The sequence below is a fragment of the Myodes glareolus genome, chromosome 9 (genome assembly GCF_982192425.1).
Source record: "Myodes glareolus chromosome 9, mMyoGla1.1, whole genome shotgun sequence".
In the NCBI taxonomy this organism is placed as follows: Eukaryota; Metazoa; Chordata; class Mammalia; order Rodentia; family Cricetidae; genus Myodes; species Myodes glareolus.
In genome coordinates, this window is record NC_142034.1 from 54,572,613 (window position 1) to 54,589,234 (window position 16,622).

Genomic DNA, 16,622 nt, shown 5'->3' on the forward strand with positions numbered 1-16,622 from the left:
GGCAGGAAGAAGAGGAATTAGCCTCAAAAATAAGGGAGCCTGAGAGAGAAGCTGGGAACAGACACCCAAGGAACCAGTGATGGAGCTGGTCAAGTACCCTAACAGCACACCTCCCTATGCCTGTTAGCCCAGAAATGGGTTTCGTCCTTTTCTCTCCAGCTAGGAAAACTTCCTATCCCCCGAGAGATCGATACTGGTTCCGTCATTCTTGCTGCACTGTGAACACATCAATCTTTAGTGGTCGGAAGAACAAAACTTCGGTAGAAACCTGTAGCAGAGATGTAAAGGGAAGTGGTAGTCCCGAGTGCCCGGAAGTCCCCTGAGGCTAAAGCCTCACCCCCGTCGCTTGATAGGATCCGCTGAACCATGTGACTAAGGCACGATCGCCTCCGCACGTGTAAAGGTGCTGGGCTCCAAGATGGCTGCCCTGCCGCGAGGCCCGACTTGTATATGTCACTTCCGTACCAGCGAGAAAGGCGGCCCCTTCAGCCAATGAGGTTGCAGGGCGGGCCTCGACCTTGATAGACATTTGAGTTACCCAATAGGGCGTCCGAGGTAAAGCGCCTACAAACTAACGTCACGTCGAGTTGCAGTGCGCCGGCAGGCGGGGCAGAGGCGGCCAAGCCAATGCGATGGCTGGGGCGGGGTCGGGTGCTCTATAAGTTGTCGATAGGCGGGCACTCCGCCCTAGATTGTAAGGATCATGTCTGCGAGTCAGGATTCTCGGTAAGAAAGGCATTTGCAAGAAGTGGTGGCTACTTACCCCGCCGCTCCCTTCGAAGGTCCCGCGGGGGGGAAGTTGAGAGGCCCATCGCCCAAAACCTACCAGGTTGCCGGGGAACCGAGCCGGGAGGAACCGTCCGGAGGGGGGGGCAAGGGGGAAGCCATCCACGCCCGACACTGCCACCAGCGCGGAGACGGGAAAGGGTGGGGGGGCGCGAGGTTCGTCGCGAGGCCTCTCCCCGATGTGGGGTGCGGTGCGATGCGCGGAGCCTGGGTACTAAAGGCGAGATGAGGTCGCGACCTAGCGTGGGAAAGAGGAGAGGCGGCTGCGCGGCCCGGAGCCGGCTGGTCTGGTTGCCTCCCTGTGTCGGGCAGGGCGCGCGCGAGGGTTCCGGAGGATTCTGGCGGTACCACTCGCGACAGGCAGGGGTGCTTGGGTCTTCACGTCGCTCTTGGGATGTGGGTCGGGCAAGAAGAAACCGGCCGTTCAGGGTGCTGGTTTTCTTGACGGCCAGGACTGAGCTTAACCCCGAGGATCGGCCGCGTGAGGCACCAGGAGCCCACCCGGCGCCGGGCGGGCGGGTCCATTTTGCCGCACAAGCCGGGCAATTGGCAAACTGCGGATGGGCAGGTCCACTTTCCTTCGGGGGTGAGCGGCCTGAGGTATGGGAGGGCGACGCCATTTCTCGACGGGGGCGGGCGGGTTGCGGATTGTTTCATGGCGGGGGAGACGCCGCCGAGTGGCGGAGCGAATGAGCACATGGCCGCTTGAGAGGTTCCCCTCCCCCAGTCTGCTTCGCTTGTCTGTGTTGTGCAATCTCCCCTTTAGCTAACTCGGCCGGGGCTCATTGTGCGCGAGGCTGCCACCGCCCGCGGCCTCCCACATCCGGGTACTGGGGAGGGGGGGCAGGCCGGAGGGAGTGGGGGAGGGCGCGGGCGGCATGACGTGGGGGGAAGGGGACGGCCCACCCTCGGAACTCCGAGGTGAAGGGCGGGACTTCCGGTGGCCTTGATGCCGGGGAGGAGGCGCACACGCTTTGGTCCGCCTGGCTCAGGACATGTGGGTCTGGTAGAAGCGTCCGCAGCTCGGCGGCTTGTGTGTGAAGGCACAGCCCGTTGATCTTCACAGGAGGGTCACTCTGAAGTGCCTCTTGATTGTCCTCTGGGAACAAATGGGAGTTGGATCGGGAATGGGCTGCTTGCTTCCGTGCTCTACTCTAACAGGAAAACAAAACTAATGCTTTGAATCAACAGATCCAGAGACAATGGCCCTGACGGGATGGAGCCCGAAGGCGTCATCGAGGTGAGACTCCTACCCTGTCATGAGTTTTCTCCTTGTTTTACACGTCTGAAGCAAACAGGCGGAACTTCCTTATAGTGACAGTGACCTCAGACATCTAGAATGAGTTGACGAGCTTGGGTGGAGTGGTTGTGCAACTTTTGTATAAAACATGTTACTATCTTACTAAGTTTTCAATTTTTTGCTTCCTGCAGAGTAACTGGAATGAGATTGTGGATAGTTTTGATGACATGAATCTCTCAGAATCCCTCCTCCGTGGTATTTATGCCTATGGTTTTGAGAAACCCTCTGCCATCCAGCAGCGAGCCATTCTTCCTTGTATCAAGGGTAAGAATTGTCAGGGTCGATTTGGACTGTCCCTGACCCGGGTAGACTTTTAATGGTCGATGTCTAGCCTAGGTGGGTGTTTTAGTACCCTGGAGTCTGTTGTCACAATACCATGGTGACAAGAAGTTGGAGGTCCCAAGACTTTGTCTGCACCCTTGTTTCTTTACTAATACCATAAACTAGGGTTCTGAATGTCTATGAGCCCAAGCTCCTTTACCAAATGTAATTCTTGATCTCATTGTAGGTTATGATGTGATTGCTCAAGCCCAGTCTGGGACTGGGAAAACAGCTACATTTGCCATATCAATTTTGCAACAGATTGAGTTAGATCTAAAGGCCACTCAGGCTTTGGTTCTGGCACCCACTCGTGAGTTGGCTCAGCAGGTAAGAGTGGTTTCTTCCTCTTTAAATGGCAGCAACTGAAAGGGCAGGTGCATTTTCTGCCACTGCCGGCTGTTAAATCAGTACTTTAGAATCGTTAAGTGGGGTGGTAGCTTCTAGAGCTGTTGATCATCAGCAGGTTTTCTGCTAGCGAAACTTCTTTACCCAGTTCTTGGACAAAATGGGAAAGGGTGTGGAATCGAACTGGCTGGGCAGGGTCAGTTATTTTATGAAAACCCCTGGCAATGGGCAAAGAGACACCTTGGTGATGGTGTTGTTCTTATATCAGCCAGGGGCAGAGCAGATGGCAGTCCTTTGTTCATCCTAGCTTGATGCCTGGCTTGGTGGCCAAAGCTGTTTCATGCCTGGGGCACAAAATCCTGATGCTACTGTTAAGTATTATTTAAGCCTAGTGATTATTTTGAAGCATCTAGGTTTTGATAGAAGCAAGAAATTAGAATAAACAGTGAGGGTCCTGTATATCCAGATCATTGTTTTTGTGTTTTGTTTGCACATGGACTGAGGGTATAACTTAGTAGTGGAACATGTGCCCCACATGAGTGAAGTCTTGTTTTGTGGCAGGGCTGTAATAAACATGTTGGGCATGTCGTTGCATTCCTAATCCAGCCTTTGGGATGTGATGGTAGGGTGGAGGCTGTGAGTTCCACGCCATAAGGGCTGACCTGGGTTTTAGAGGGTTGCATGTAGAATGGAAAGCTTACTGTGAGTCTACGTGTTTAGAAATCAGGGCTGCCATTTGTGGTGGCAGTGTGGGATATTAAATTGACAGCTGCTTTTCGGCAGTAATTCAGTAAATGGCCTGTCAAAGCCCAAGCTAATGTAGATGTCTCTTTTGTGTTCAGATACAAAAAGTGGTCATGGCATTAGGAGACTACATGGGTGCCTCTTGTCATGCCTGTATTGGGGGCACCAATGTGCGTGCTGAGGTGCAGAAGCTGCAGATGGAGGCCCCCCATATCATTGTGGGCACTCCTGGCCGAGTGTTTGATATGCTTAACCGGAGATACTTGTGTAAGTACTACTTTACAGTTGTTGGGTGGCTTTCCCAAGTTTCAGTTCTTAGAATGTTAGTTTTCCTTTACTTAGAATTGAGTTGCTCTGTGATGAACCCCATGCGTGTCATCTGAGCCCAGCTTCCCTGTTGCTTTAGCCCAGGTAGTGTTCTACTTCCTAGGGCTGTTGTCTCACTTAGCAGGGAGGCCTTGGGCAAAGGATCAGTCCTTATATTCTGAGAGCGGATTGGCTGCCCCTTGGCTGCCCTCTTACCAAGAAACTTAGTTAAATATATTTTGCATTTCTTAACCATGATTGGTATTTTTTCTGCCTTCTAGCGCCAAAATATATCAAGATGTTTGTACTGGATGAAGCAGATGAAATGTTAAGTCGTGGGTTCAAGGACCAGATCTATGATATATTCCAGAAGCTCAACAGTAACACACAGGTAAGAAAAGCGGCAGTCTTCATGGGTTAAACGTAGCTTGGTTGTGGTGTGAGGAGAACAAAACACCCTTGTGACTGATCCATTTTCACCACTACTAACTAGGTAGTTTTGTTGTCTGCTACAATGCCCTCTGATGTCCTTGAGGTGACCAAGAAGTTCATGAGAGACCCCATTCGGATTCTTGTCAAGAAGGAGGAGTTGACCCTGGAGGGTATCCGCCAATTCTACATCAATGTGGAGCGAGAGGTGGGGCCCAGTGCAGGAGGCGGACCTGGTAGTAAGTTGTTGGGTATAGCCCCTGACTGATGTTTCCGGATCTCCAGGAGTGGAAGCTTGACACATTGTGTGACTTGTATGAAACCCTGACTATCACCCAGGCAGTAATCTTTATCAATACCAGAAGGAAGGTGGATTGGCTCACTGAGAAGATGCATGCCCGGGACTTCACCGTTTCTGCCATGGTAAGTTTTCTCAGAACTTATTAATAGCTATGTGCATGTGTGGTAAGTGTAGGTTGCCCAAAAGACACCTTGTGCTATTTGCTAAATCCTTATTTTTTAGCATGGCGATATGGACCAAAAGGAACGAGATGTGATCATGAGGGAGTTCCGGTCTGGTTCTAGCAGAGTATTAATTACCACTGACCTGTTGGTGAGTAGAGGCCAGTTTAGGGAAAGCAAGCGGGGGAGGAGTAAGTCCAAGGTGATTCCCTCTCCAGGGGGCTGACTAGTGCCCCTTTCAGGAACGTAGCAACTTGGAAGAAAATCTGGCATGCCTGAGGTCTGAGGAACAAGGGTTGCTTGTTGCCTTTGCCTGCCTTTGGTTGCCTACATGTACACCTAGTCAGTCTGGGTAGATTATCTTCTGACAGTTCTTACCATCTTTCTTGACCTAGGCCAGAGGCATTGATGTGCAGCAGGTCTCCCTAGTCATCAATTACGACCTTCCCACAAACAGGGAAAACTACATCCACAGGTAAATGAAGATCCAACGTACCAAAACTCATTTGCTCAAACTTGCAGGCACCCCTTTTTCACTTTCTTATTCTTTTCTCCTTAGAATTGGCCGTGGCGGTCGCTTTGGCCGTAAAGGTGTGGCCATTAACATGGTGACGGAAGAAGACAAGAGGACTCTACGAGACATTGAGACATTCTACAACACTTCCATTGAAGAGATGCCCCTCAATGTTGCTGACCTCATTTGAGGGGCTGTCCTGCTACCTGGCCATAGCCAGGGTTCAGTCCTGGGGGCTGAGGAACCGCTGGAGGGGGGAGGGAAGGGAGCCAAGGGATGGACATCTTGTTTTTGTTTTTTTTGTTTTTTTGTTTTTTGTTTTTTCTCTCTCTTTGAATAAATGTCACTTTTTGAGGCAAAAAGAAGGAACCGTGAACATTTTAGACACCCTTTTCTTTGGGGTAGGCTCTGCCCCAGGCGCCGTCTCCTCCCCCCCAAAACACTAATCATTTACCTAACCTAGTCACCTGATTCTAAAGGCTTTCTTACCCCGGCCAAGTCTCAAAGTGAGTCAAGGGTCTAAAAGATGTCTGGCCTCATTTGCTGGACCAAATCTACAGGGAGAATCCCTGCGTGAAGTTGTCCAGGGAATTGCTCCCCAGGTCAGGGGAGCAGGGGAGAGAATCTGGTAGCCATTTTTACATTGTTTTGTATAGTATTTATTGATTCAGGAAACAAACACAAGAATTCTGAATAAAATTACTTGGAAACTGCCTGTTTGGGCTTCTTGTTTGTTCCTCTGCCACCTGCTGCTTGTGTGGATCAGCTGTGCTAGTTCCTTACCAGATTTGCTGTGTGTGCTTGCAAATTACAAATGAGGCACGCCTTTAATCCTAGGCAAAGGCAGGTGGGTCTCTGAGTTAAAGGCCATCCTGGTCTGTAAGAGCTAGTTCTAGGCTCTAAAAGCTGCAGAGAAACCCTGTCTTGAAAAACCAAAAAAAATGACCCATTATATTTAAAGTGGTACTGACAGTATTAATGCCCTGTTCTGAACAGAAGGTTAGTCACAAGTGTCAGGTGATTCCAGCTTTGAGGAACTAACAGTAAAGGGGTCAAGGAGTAAGTGAAACTGAGTTCTGCATAGTCATAGCTGAGGCCTAACCCAGATATGGATGCTGATTGCCTGTCTCCTTTGGGTTGGTGGAAGAGGGGCTCCCTCTGTCCTGAAAGTATGGACCAGGTTGGCCTCTAGTGCTGGGTTTGACGGTGGTGCACACAGGTGGGGTTAGATTTTTGACCAATGAGAAACACGCATTTCATGCCTTGTAAATAACCAAGTAGAGCAAGTTTTGCTTAGCTAATATCCTCTTGAGTCAACTGCCTCAATTTTCACGTGGTAACCAAGACTTTGTACCTCCCACTCAAAAGGCCACTGCCAATCACAGCATAGTTGTGAAAGCCAGTGACTAACATGGGAGCGGAGGTGTCTGAGTCAGGTTCGGGGTGGGATTATCTTAGTTAAGGGAAGTACAACTTTCATTTCCTCTTCCAAGAGGATTGAGGAAGAAACTAGCACAGCCCAGCTGGACTCTGAACTATTCTACCATGAGGCTCCAAGTGCTTTGCTTGGTCTCACTGGGACTGCTTGTAGGTAAGGAGAATTGAGAGGTGGGTGGGAGAGAGCTCCTGGGCAGGAACCTCTACCTAGATTGCTAACCAATCTTGCTGAAAGTCCAAGGAGCAGGGAATGACTGCCCTCACAAGAAAGCGGCTACTCTTCTGCCATCCTTCACGGTGACGCCCACAACTACAGAAAGCACAGCAAGCCCTACGACCAGCCACAAGCCCACCACTACCACTCACGGAAATATTACAGTTCATCCAACAAGTAATACTACCAGTTCCGGACCCTCAACTTCCACTCACAACCCTGCCACGACCACCAGTCATGGGAACGTCACAGTTTATCCCACCACAAACAACGGCACTGCTACTAGTCCAGGATTCTCCACCACCACCGGCCCTCACCCTGGACCATATCCACCCTCTCCGAGTCCTCCAGGCACCAAGGGGACTCTCGGAAACTACACATGGACCAATGGCTCCCAGCCCTGTGCTCAGCTCCAAGCACAAATTGAGATCCGAATCCTGTACCCAACCCAGAGTGGAGGAAAGGTAAAGCCAAGGAGCTTACAAGGGGCAAGAGGCAAGTCCTGTTGTCCAGAAGGAGGAGAGCAGAGGTGGGGATAAAAAGGGCCATGCAATTTCAGACTCACTATTCTTTCACTTTTGTAGGCCTGGGGCATCTCTACATTGAATCCCAACAAAACCAAGGTCCAGGGGGGCTGTGTCGGTGCCTCTCCCCACCTGCTTCTCCTATTTCCTGATGGACAGCTCACCTTGGGTTTCAAAAAGGTTAGATCGCTTTTGTCTTCATCCTTTACTCTCCCGTGCCCCATACCCACCCCCTAAGCCTCCCTTCTTGTTCTGTGGACATGATGCCACTATCCCTGCTGCTCTGATCCTTTCTGTTCACCTCAAGGACCTGGAGCACAGCCAGAATATAGTCTACCTCAACTATATGGCCGTGGAATACAACGTGTCCTTCCCACATGCAACACGTGAGTAACCTTCCTTTCTCTTCACCACACTAGCTAGTGTGGAGGGAATGGAGGACTCGGGAGTTGGGAGTGGATTGGATTTGACTCTTCATTACTGACTTCTTCAGAGTGGACCTTCTCCGCCCAGAACTCATCTCTTCAAGAGCTCCAGGCTCCCCTGGGCCGAAGCTTCTGTTGCAGAAATACAAGCATAGTTCTTTCCCCAACTGTCCATCTCGACCTGCTCTCCCTGAGGCTACAGGCTGCTCAGCTGCCCAACACAGGACACTTGGGGCCATGTAAGACCTTCCACCTCTTCCTTCCCAGGGATCTCCCAGCGCTCTCCCCAGAGCTCTCTTTCTACACCCTAGTCATCTCTACAAGACCACCTATGCCCCCTTGCTTACTGCTCTAAGTTATGAAGTTAATTTAGAGCATCATCCATCCCCTGTGTTCTCCCCCCGCCCCCGTCCCCCCAGCAATCCCTGATCGTCCCCTTTTCTCCCAGGCGTCTCCTGCACCGATGACCAATCCCTCTGGCTGCCTCTCATCATTGGCCTGGTCCTCCTTGGCCTCCTTGCCGTCGTGCTCATTGCCTTCTGCATTACCCGGAGACGGCAGTCTGCCTACCAGCCCCTTTGAGCATTGGCTCCCCACAAGGAGCCACCCTCATCTCTTCAGCGTGCCACTGACTCTACTGAGTTATCTTCCTTCCCTATTTTTAAGAACAAAATTGGAGATTTTGTAATGGGGGTAATTAATAAACATAAATGTTATCTTACTCCTGTTCACAAAAACTGAATGAAATCTGTTCTTGGCTTCGCATGCCCTGTCAGGATTAAAAGCCACGAGTTTCTTGTCATGTGCCTTCTTGTGCCTTCCCGTGGTTGACTCACCAGGAGACAGTTGGCAAGAAGGGATGAAAATACCAGAGTGACCAAACACCTTCATGGGTTCATCCTTCTGTGTCTGGCACAGCTGCTGGTGAAGCTGCCAAAACTCCTTTCCTCCCTTCTGGGGCCAATGGCTACCCATTCCCTTAACATAATGGATCAGACTATCCTGGCATCCTGTTCCTGACAAGCTATAGGTACAGCACAGCCAAAACAGGAGTAGGTGGCCGTGTAATTTCATTTCAAAAGTGTGAAGCCAGTGGTTACTGAGCAATGAGAGTCCTACTGTCCATTGTGGTGAGAGCAAGATTCACCGAAGAGCCCACTGCAAAGAACTGCACAACCCACGGTAGCAGTGGGTAGAACAACTTCAGGCCCAGCAAACATACTCTTAATGCCTGGGTACCAGAGGGCAAGGGGGTGATGCCACTTGCAGGGGAGTCCACGACCAGATTCTAAAAATGGACTTCCAGGTGACCACCCACTGAACCAAAATCAAGACTAAGCTTTCCTGTTTTGTTTAAGACAGGCTTTTTCTGTGTAGCCTCGGCAGTCCTGGGGCTCTGTAGACCAAATTCTTGGTGGGCTAGTGCCCCTTGCTGCTGAGAGGTACATGTGGCAGAACCAGCCCAGCACCACCCTCCAATGACAGCCTGAGAGCCAGGCACATCCATCAGAGGAGGGCACGGTGCCAGTGTCCGGGCACTGGGTAGTGGAATGGTGGTGGGTGACCCTAGGTGCCTTTTCCCAAACAAGGGATATTAGGAACCTTTTGCCTGCGCCCTCTGGACCATCCCCAGGGTTCCAGCCTACACACAGCAGAGGCTGCGTGTTGTGTCAGGGGCTGCTCTCCTGTAGCTGAATCTGCTCCTCTTCTACTTCACGGTCATTTTCCAAGACCTGGACAAACCAGAGGAAGAAGCAGGGGACTAGGAGGGATGCCCGGCTCAGAATGGCCTCTCCCCGATGCCATTCTTTCCGGAGAGATCAAGCGGGAAAAATAATAGAGCTGCAGCGCCATTTTGAAGACTCGTATTCTTTTCCTTTCCAACTTCAAATACAAAGTTAGCCGAGAGAAGACAAGATGGCGCATACGCAGGAGGGACGGAGAAAGGCGGAGGGATAAATCTTTCTTTTAGAACTGATAGCCTAAACAAAAGCGCAGAAGTCCTAACTGCGCAGGCGTACAACTCGGACACGCTTTAAAATTCGAACGTCAAGGCGCGCACAAAACGCCGTCGGTGGAGGAGAGCAATCTCGGGTTACCGAAGCAGGGATGGCGGTGGAAGGGGAGGTGCTGCACCGTCCCGGGGAAGAGGCAGCGGGCGAGCGCGCATGCGCGGCGTGGGTAATGGCGGGGCGACCCAGCCTGGCGGAAGCTAGCGTTCCAACATGGCGGGCGAGACGGACGGACTGTTCAAGCGGGTGCTGGTGCCGGTCCTTTTACCTGAGAAATGCTATGATCAACTTTTCGTCCAATGGGACTTGCTTCATGGTGAGTTTTATTCAGCCTTTAAAGTCTAGTTCGAGCAACCCTGGCCGTGAGTTGGTGTGAGCAATACCCGAGTCTGTCACGCGAAGCTGCGCCGGAAGGCGCTTCTGAAGAGGGCGGAAGTGTTCTGGGCCCTGCCTAGGGAAGGTGCCATATTTGGGCATGAGGGGGAGTCGCCCGAAAATATAGTTAAAATTTGTGTTTTACTGTCTGGAAAGTACGTAACCCCCACCTCCCTTTCTGGGCTGATGATCGAATTCAGAGCCTCGGGCGTGCAAGGCAACCACTCTGCCCATCAAGCTCTATCCCCAGCCTGGAGAACTCATATTTTATAAAATAAAATTAAAATCCCAGCCGGGCGTATAGACCTACTTCTTTCATCCCAACACTGAACGTAGACAGATAGACAGACCCCCCCCCCCCCCCCCCCCGTCTCTCTAAGATGCATTCTCACCTGGCGCTGACTGAACTTACTATGTAGCACAGGCTGCCCTTCCTCGGCCACCAGAGTGCTGGGAATACCTTCCTTTCCCTTTCTTTACAAGGCAAGGCCATGGCCAGGGGTCACACCAGCTGTGGGAGCCTTTGGTAAGGCCCCCTCCATCTTTCTGCTCTGCTCAGGTCACAGATTCAGAGGACACTGTTCTAGCGCGGTTTGGCTTGCAATAGTCAGACTCCTGCTGGGCCAGATTCCCTCCTGGTCAAGGATTCAATGCTAGGGAAACTGCCAGAGCACTGGCCCTCCCTTCCGTTTAATCTCAGCAGAGGCTGGAGGGTCTCTGAGTTCAAGGACAACCTGGTCTACAAGGTGAGTTCCAAGACTGTAGTGACTAGGCAGAGAAACCTTGTCTTGAGAAACCAAAATAAATAAATGATAGATACTAGATGATAAAAGCAAGCCCTGGAAAAGCAGGCTTGGCCACTGAAGAAGGAACAGCCAGAAGATTCAGGAATGTATGCTGTAAAGATTTGCCTTTGAAAGGAGACCATTTGAAGAGAAAGGAAAAGGTCAGGGAACTCTTGAGCAATTCCTGTTTTCAATTCCTGAAAAGCAATGGCGGTCATGCCTGGGCGGCTATGTTTGTGTGGAGCTGGTGAAATGGCTGCAAGGCTGGTGACTGGAGTTCAATCCCTGGACCTGCAGAAAGGCAGAACAGAACTGGCTCCAGAGTTGTCACCTGAGCATCACACACACCTTTTGTGTCCACACACAGCGTCACACACACCTTTTGTGTCCACACACACTTTTTGTGTCCACACACAGTGTCTATAGATACAGACCTGTGAATGCAGGGACCTGAAGATGCTCGAGACACAAGAAATCACTGGAACTGGAGTTACAGACATTTGTAAGCCACCCAGCATGGGTGCAGGGACTCCGACCCCTTCACCTTTGTTGTGTGCATCTACTTATGCACACCCAGGTTATCAGACTTAGCAGCAGAGCTATCTTGCTGGCACAATATTATTTTATTTTTGTTCTGTGTGCATTGGTGTTTTGCCTGTGTGTATGTGTGTAAGAATGCCAGATCTTCTGGAATTGGAGTTTGGCAGTTGTGAACTCCATGTGGGTACTGGGAATTGAACCTGAGTCTTCTGGAAGAGCATCCAGTGCTTTTAACAACTGAGCCATCTCTCCAGCCCTTATTTTTTTGAGATGGTTCCTACAGACTTGACTGTCCTAGAACTCACTATGTATGTTGTGGCTTTGAACTCACAGAGATCTGTCTGGGATTAAAGGCGTGTGCCACCAGACCTGGCAATAGTTTTTAAAGACAGGGTCTCACTATGTAACCCTGACTGGCCTTAAATTCACAGAGATTAAATGAGATTACAGACATGCACCACAACACACTGTCCTAATGATTTACTTATTTATTATATATACAGTGTTCTGCCTGCATGTATGCCTGCAGGCCAGGAGAAGGCACCAGATCTCATTGTAGTTGTAAGCAATCACGTGGATCCTGGATTGAACTCAGGTCATTAATTATCTCGATGTGTGTTTGTAGGAAATAGAAGGTTGGGCAGGAGGAAAGGCGTTCAGGTAGAAGCTGCTTTGGCAGCATACCTAATCTGGATGTAAGATGTTTGTAGCAGGAAGGCTTCCTGCCCCATATTTCCACTGTCCCCCATACAGGGACTTACTGGTGTGGTGGCCATGCCAAGGGTGAGGGGAGAGGGAACAGCTTACGAGAACACTTCAAACCCTCACCTGGGTTCCAGAGACCTGTTTGCTTACTTTCTTCTCTCTTCTTAGTTCCCTGCCTCAAGATTCTCCTCAGCAAAGGCCTTGGGCTGGGCATCGTGGCTGGGTCACTCCTGGGTATGTATATATAGTTTCTTCCTTCTGTTAGAGTAAAGGTGGGGTGTTGAGAGGCTAATGCCAAGGGCTCGGAATAGTATGCTTCTTCCCCAGCCATGCCCTTCTTCCCCCCAGTAAAGCTGCCCCAGATCTTTAAAATCTTGGGAGCCAAGAGTGCCGAAGGACTGAGTCTCCAGTCAGTGATGCTGGAGCTCACGGCGTTGACTGGAACTGTGGTCTACAGCATCACCAACAACTTCCCCTTCAGGTGAGGGTCCCACTCCTCACCCCCAAGGCCAAGTTGTTACTTATTTACTGGGGAGCAGGGAGTGCTCAGAGGACAACTTGAAGGAGCTGGTTCTCTTCTTCCAGTGTGGATCCCAGGCTGGAACTCAGGCAAGCACCTTAGCCTGCTGAGCTCTTCTCCAGCCCTAGTGCCCACAGTAAGCTAATAAGGGCTACAGCCCTCGCAGAAGTGTAGTCAGTGAGCCAGGTTTGGGGGAGGTGGGGGAGCACAGGCCTGGTGGATGGCTATGGAGGCTTTCCCCGCCTCTTTCCAGGCCTGCCTTTTCCCTCCCAACTCTTGACTCTGCAGCTCTTGGGGTGAAGCACTGTTCCTGACACTCCAGACAATTGCCATCTGCTTCCTGGTCATGCACTACAGAGGAGAGACCGTCAAAGGTGTGGGGAATTGCTGGAGAGCAGGCGTGGATCTTGGGAATCTTGTTGGGGACTCAGGAGGTTCAAGAGGGCTCCTTGTCTCCCTGACCCTTAGGCGTTGCTTTCCTTGCCTGCTATGCGATGCTCCTCCTGGCGCTGCTCTCCCCACTCACGCCTCTGGCTGTAGTCACCCTGCTCCAGGCCTCCAATGTGCCTGCTGTGGTGGTGGGGAAGGTGGGTACTCCGTGTGAAAGGATGTGTGTGCTGTGTGCTAGAGGCAGAATGGAACCTCAAAGTGTGGACTCTTAGTCTGGGGGAATGGGGCATTAGTGATGGGAACACAGGGGAGTTCAGGTGACAGAACCAAAAGTATGAATTTCTCTAGTTGCTCCAGGCAGCCACCAACTACCATAATGGGCACACGGGCCAGCTTTCTGCTATCACAGTGTTTATGCTGTTTGGGGGCTCTTTGGCCCGAATCTTCACTTCTGTTCAGGTGAGTGCACCTTCTGTCCTCTAGAGGGCACTAAAACCTCATATGCCCAGCTGAGTAGTGAGCTGCTCCCTCTGGAACCTTTCTAGATCTGTGTCTCTCCTAAACAGGAAACTGGAGACCCCCTCATGGCTGGAGTCTTTGTGGTCTCTTCCCTCTGCAATGGCCTCATTGCTGCCCAGGTCCTCCTCTACTGGAATGCAAAGCCTCCCCACAAACAGAAAAAGGAGCAGTAGTGTGGGGGCAGCTTCCAGAACCATTCCATTCCATTCGGCCACTACCTTCAGGTCCCCCCACATGACCTGGTCTGCTGGTACAGCTTAATCATCCTCCATTCCACTGTAACTGCAGCCTCCTGAGCCAGGGTTCGCGTAAACAGCATGCACTCGTTTCAGCAGGGGCTGAGGCTGCCTTTATAAGCAGCTGTCTTCTTATTGGAGCAGTGTCGTGCCTTGTCCACTTACCTTTCTTCTGGGCAGAGGACAAAGCCTGGACAAATGTGTTTGGCAGCTTGTGGCTGCTTCCCTCTGCCACCTGGCTGGGATAATCTATTGGACCCCAGTTCTGGAGGGAGGGGAGGGGAGGGGAGAATGACTCAGACAAGGGCCTCAGGGTGGGGTGGGGAGGCTCCTGCTGTGGCAGGTCCAGACGGAAGGGTGTGGAGAAGACACCGGCTGCTGCTGAAATGAGAATACAGGTGGGACAATAAAGACTCAGAGACGGGCTTTCATTGTACAAAATCGTGTTTAGTATGGATCTGTGCATTCTGCTTTCTTGGGAGACTTGTAGGCCTCCGAACTGGAAAGGGATGGGTCTGTGGGGTTGGCCCCAGATATCTCTGCCAGTTAAAGGTGGGTTACAGACATGGGGCACCAGCAAGGGAAGTACTGTATGGAGTGGTAGAGCCTGGGGATAAGTAGGTGGGAAAAGAGGGCATTAGCTCCCCCTGGAGCCTAGGATCACTCTGAGGGAGGGAGCATGGCGAGGGGGCCTCCGGTCTACAATGGGAAGAGCTGTAGAGAGAAACATGGGGTTTGGAGGTTACACTTCTGGGTTGGAGAGACTGGGCAGTATCCCCAACTCAGTAGGAGACTGGTCTGACCAGTTTGCAGTAGACAGGGTTAGAATTTGCTATTGAGCCAGCCATGCTGGGTACAGCAGGCATGGAACAAGACCCTAGGATGGCTTAAAGAGCAAGGTAGCTCTGTTGGGGCACGCTTGGGAGCTGTCTTGCGTGCTGCATGCTGTTTGCCTCTTGGGGCAGCAGGCCAGGAAGGAGCAACAGGATGGGCTTGGCCTCTCCTTGCCCCGGGGGCTGGGAGAGGAAGCCGGGTCACACAAGGGCCATCAACAGTGGAGAAAACGGACATTCAGAAAGTAGAATACATTATCCTGAGATGGACAAGCCTCTGTCTTGAATTCTCTGAGGTCTCCCACCCAAAAAGCCTGGTGTGGCTTCTGCTTGAAGGGACTGGCGGTCTCCCAACTTAGCCCTCTGGCTTTCATCCCCACCCAGCCTTCAGGAAGGGGAAGTGCAGGGTGGTGGGGAGGACAATCAGGCACTCACGTGTAACTGCCAGGCAAGTAGGCTGTTGAATAGTTGGGAGGCTGGTACCCAAAGCCTCTGCTCCCTTGGGTAGTTGTGTACCCTGGCCCCCAGTGCGGGCCACCACAGGCCAGGCTGCCTCCTCCCTGGCAGAAGTGGACAGACCCGGTGCCCGAGTTCTTGCTCTTGCGCCGAGGCCGGTACTTGTAGTCGGGGTAGTCGCGTAAGTGACGGGCTCGTAGACGCTTGGCCTCCTCCACGAAGGGACGCTTCTCTTCGTCGTCCAGCAGCTTCCACTGTGCGCCCAGGCGCTTCGAGATCTCTGAGTTGTGCATCTTGGGGTTCTGCTGCGCCATCTGGCGGCGCTGAACAGAGCTCCATACCATGAAGGCGTTCATGGGCCGCTTCACCTTCTCCAGCGGAAGCCCCCCAGACGCTCCTGGTCTCCCGGCACCCTCCTGCTCCTGAGGTCGCAAGGACAAAGAGGCTGTGGGAACCGGATGCTCCAAGCTCCAAGTCTGGGCTTGTGAGGAGCCGGGCAGCGCCATGGGTTGAAAGTAAAGCGTCTTTAAGAGGGCGTCTTGAATGCCCTCCTCCCAGAGTGAAGAGTGAACTCTGAAAGTCTGGGTACTTAAGTATCTTCCAGAGTCCTTGACTCGAACCTTTGCTCCCAGGAGTGGATTCGTCACCTCTGGAAAGCTGAATGCCGAATCCTTGTCTGTCACCCCTGTCCTGAAGAGGTTGTGTTCTCTCAAGTCTAGCTACTGCCAGTCCCTCTCCCTACCCTCTGCTGGGGCGGGACGGAGTCTTCCGTGGAGGCTGCAACTCAGTGAGGTTCTTGGTTTCCAAAGCTCCCACAGCTGCCGGGAGGGAACCCAGGTGCCACAGAACTTCCCCACCTGCTCAGTCTCGGTGGAAACGGCTCTGAAAGTCCGACTCCTCCCCCAATCCCTCCCAGAGGCTGTGCTGTCCTGACACACACAAACTCAGGTGTCCCAATCTTAGCAGCCCAGACACCTCCCCTGGGGCACCACGCCCCCTCTCCACCCAAGGTCTGGATGTCATGCCTAATGGCCCCAATGGCTAAATTGTCAACTTTTTATCAGCAATTTGAAGCAAATTCCTTTCCTTGGTGGGATCAAGTTTGAGCATCAAATGCCCCCAGGGTCACTCCCTACTCAATACCTTTTCCGGTGCCTGTTGCTCCTCAAATCCTGAACTGCCCCAGGGGTAAGAAACTCAAAGAAGATAGGCCATTTTTGTTTTCTGAGTCATCCCAGCAGGTGCCTGGGCAGATGAGAACACTCAAGCCACTTCCAGCCCTGAGACTTCCCCACTGCCACTCAATTACCGCAAGTTTCATCTCTAAATTCAAACCAGGAGCCAAAGGACTCTGGACCAGAGATACCCCCCCCCCCGCCTTTTTTTGTTGGTGGTTTTGTTTGTTTTTAAGACAGGGTTTCTCTGTGTAACACTTCTAGCTGTG

The 16,622-nt window shown here is 51.8% G+C and overlaps 5 protein-coding genes, 1 long non-coding RNA gene and 3 other non-coding genes across 12 annotated transcripts; 6 read left to right on the forward strand and 3 right to left on the reverse strand.

The window, feature by feature from the left end:
* Positions 1-214: 214 nt before the first annotated feature.
* Positions 215-1,608, reverse strand: LOC146892965 (uncharacterized). The gene has a single exon (XM_085695154.2). It carries the CDS (start codon positions 1,404-1,406, stop codon positions 756-758), a length of 651 nt encoding a protein of 216 aa, XP_085551280.2. The 5' UTR covers positions 1,407-1,608; the 3' UTR covers positions 215-755.
* On the forward strand, positions 617-5,922 carry Eif4a1 (eukaryotic translation initiation factor 4A1). Its single transcript, XM_048448394.3, has 11 exons — positions 617-726; positions 1,978-2,026; positions 2,218-2,350; positions 2,595-2,734; positions 3,595-3,763; positions 4,084-4,193; positions 4,296-4,439; positions 4,517-4,654; positions 4,755-4,844; positions 5,089-5,168; positions 5,253-5,922. The coding sequence occupies exons 1-11, from the start codon at positions 704-706 to the stop codon at positions 5,395-5,397; spliced, it is 1,221 nt and encodes a 406-aa protein (XP_048304351.1). The 5' UTR covers positions 617-703; the 3' UTR covers positions 5,398-5,922.
* LOC125409603 (small nucleolar RNA SNORA48) lies at positions 2,966-3,109 on the forward strand. Its single transcript, XR_007234838.1, has one exon. It is a non-coding gene; the product is annotated as a small nucleolar RNA SNORA48 (small nucleolar RNA).
* LOC125409607 (small nucleolar RNA SNORD10) lies at positions 3,848-3,988 on the forward strand. The gene has a single exon (XR_007234842.1). It is a non-coding gene; the product is annotated as a small nucleolar RNA SNORD10 (small nucleolar RNA).
* On the forward strand, positions 4,889-5,028 carry LOC125409598 (small nucleolar RNA SNORA67). The gene has a single exon (XR_007234834.3). It is a non-coding gene; the product is annotated as a small nucleolar RNA SNORA67 (small nucleolar RNA).
* Positions 5,570-12,557, reverse strand: LOC148120914 (uncharacterized). Its single transcript, XR_015738832.1, has 3 exons — positions 12,348-12,557; positions 10,607-11,270; positions 5,570-10,270 (listed from the first exon to the last, which is right to left on the reverse strand). It is a non-coding gene; the product is annotated as an uncharacterized LOC148120914 (long non-coding RNA).
* Positions 6,640-8,528, forward strand: Cd68 (CD68 molecule). Its single transcript, XM_048448395.3, has 6 exons — positions 6,640-6,798; positions 6,880-7,322; positions 7,443-7,562; positions 7,690-7,768; positions 7,876-8,046; positions 8,256-8,528. The coding sequence occupies exons 1-6, from the start codon at positions 6,753-6,755 to the stop codon at positions 8,387-8,389; spliced, it is 993 nt and encodes a 330-aa protein (XP_048304352.1). The 5' UTR covers positions 6,640-6,752; the 3' UTR covers positions 8,390-8,528.
* Mpdu1 (mannose-P-dolichol utilization defect 1) lies at positions 9,770-14,330 on the forward strand. Of its 4 annotated transcripts, none has more exons than XM_087910443.1 (7): positions 9,770-10,135; positions 12,393-12,458; positions 12,578-12,705; positions 13,033-13,118; positions 13,213-13,331; positions 13,483-13,593; positions 13,701-14,330. In XM_087910443.1, the coding sequence occupies exons 1-7, from the start codon at positions 9,917-9,919 to the stop codon at positions 13,824-13,826; spliced, it is 855 nt and encodes a 284-aa protein (XP_087766569.1). In that variant the 5' UTR covers positions 9,770-9,916; the 3' UTR covers positions 13,827-14,330. The 4 variants fall into 4 exon arrangements, with proteins under 4 accessions (XP_087766569.1, XP_087766566.1, XP_087766568.1 ...); XM_087910440.1 differs by having other exon boundaries at positions 9,975-10,135; positions 12,573-12,705; XM_087910442.1 differs by lacking the exon at positions 9,770-10,135 and adding an exon at positions 10,800-10,940 and having other exon boundaries at positions 12,573-12,705; positions 12,998-13,118.
* Positions 14,316-16,552, reverse strand: Sox15 (SRY-box transcription factor 15). Its single transcript, XM_048448400.3, has 2 exons — positions 15,158-16,552; positions 14,316-14,603 (listed from the first exon to the last, which is right to left on the reverse strand). The coding sequence occupies exons 1-2, from the start codon at positions 15,682-15,684 to the stop codon at positions 14,447-14,449; spliced, it is 684 nt and encodes a 227-aa protein (XP_048304357.1). The 5' UTR covers positions 15,685-16,552; the 3' UTR covers positions 14,316-14,446.
* Between the last annotated feature and the right edge of the window lie 70 nt (positions 16,553-16,622).

Coding starts and splice junctions, on each gene's coding strand:
- Eif4a1 (XM_048448394.3), top strand. CDS start 704: ATGTCTGCGAGTCAGGATTCTCG. Junction 727..1,977: donor TCTGCGAGTCAGGATTCTCG/GTAAGAAAGGCA, acceptor TTGAATCAACAG/ATCCAGAGACAATGGCCCTG. Junction 2,027..2,217: donor AGCCCGAAGGCGTCATCGAG/GTGAGACTCCTA, acceptor TGCTTCCTGCAG/AGTAACTGGAATGAGATTGT.
- Mpdu1 (XM_087910443.1), top strand. CDS start 9,917: ATGGCGGTGGAAGGGGAGGTGCTGCACCGTCCCGGGGAAGAGGCAGCG. Junction 10,136..12,392: donor CCAATGGGACTTGCTTCATG/GTGAGTTTTATT, acceptor CTCTCTTCTTAG/TTCCCTGCCTCAAGATTCTC. Junction 13,594..13,700: donor GAATCTTCACTTCTGTTCAG/GTGAGTGCACCT, acceptor TCTCCTAAACAG/GAAACTGGAGACCCCCTCAT.
- LOC146892965 (XM_085695154.2), bottom strand. CDS start 1,406: ATGGCGTCGCCCTCCCATACCTCAGGCCGCTCACCCCCGAAGGAAAGT.
- Sox15 (XM_048448400.3), bottom strand. CDS start 15,684: ATGGCGCTGCCCGGCTCCTCACAAGCCCAGACTTGGAGCTTGGAGCAT. Junction 14,604..15,157: donor TACTTGCCTGGCAGTTACAC/GTGAGTGCCTGA, acceptor TTCTCTCTACAG/CTCTTCCCATTGTAGACCGG.
- Cd68 (XM_048448395.3), top strand. CDS start 6,753: ATGAGGCTCCAAGTGCTTTGCTTGGTCTCACTGGGACTGCTTGTAG. Junction 7,769..7,875: donor GTCCTTCCCACATGCAACAC/GTGAGTAACCTT, acceptor TGACTTCTTCAG/AGTGGACCTTCTCCGCCCAG. Junction 8,047..8,255: donor CACAGGACACTTGGGGCCAT/GTAAGACCTTCC, acceptor CTTTTCTCCCAG/GCGTCTCCTGCACCGATGAC.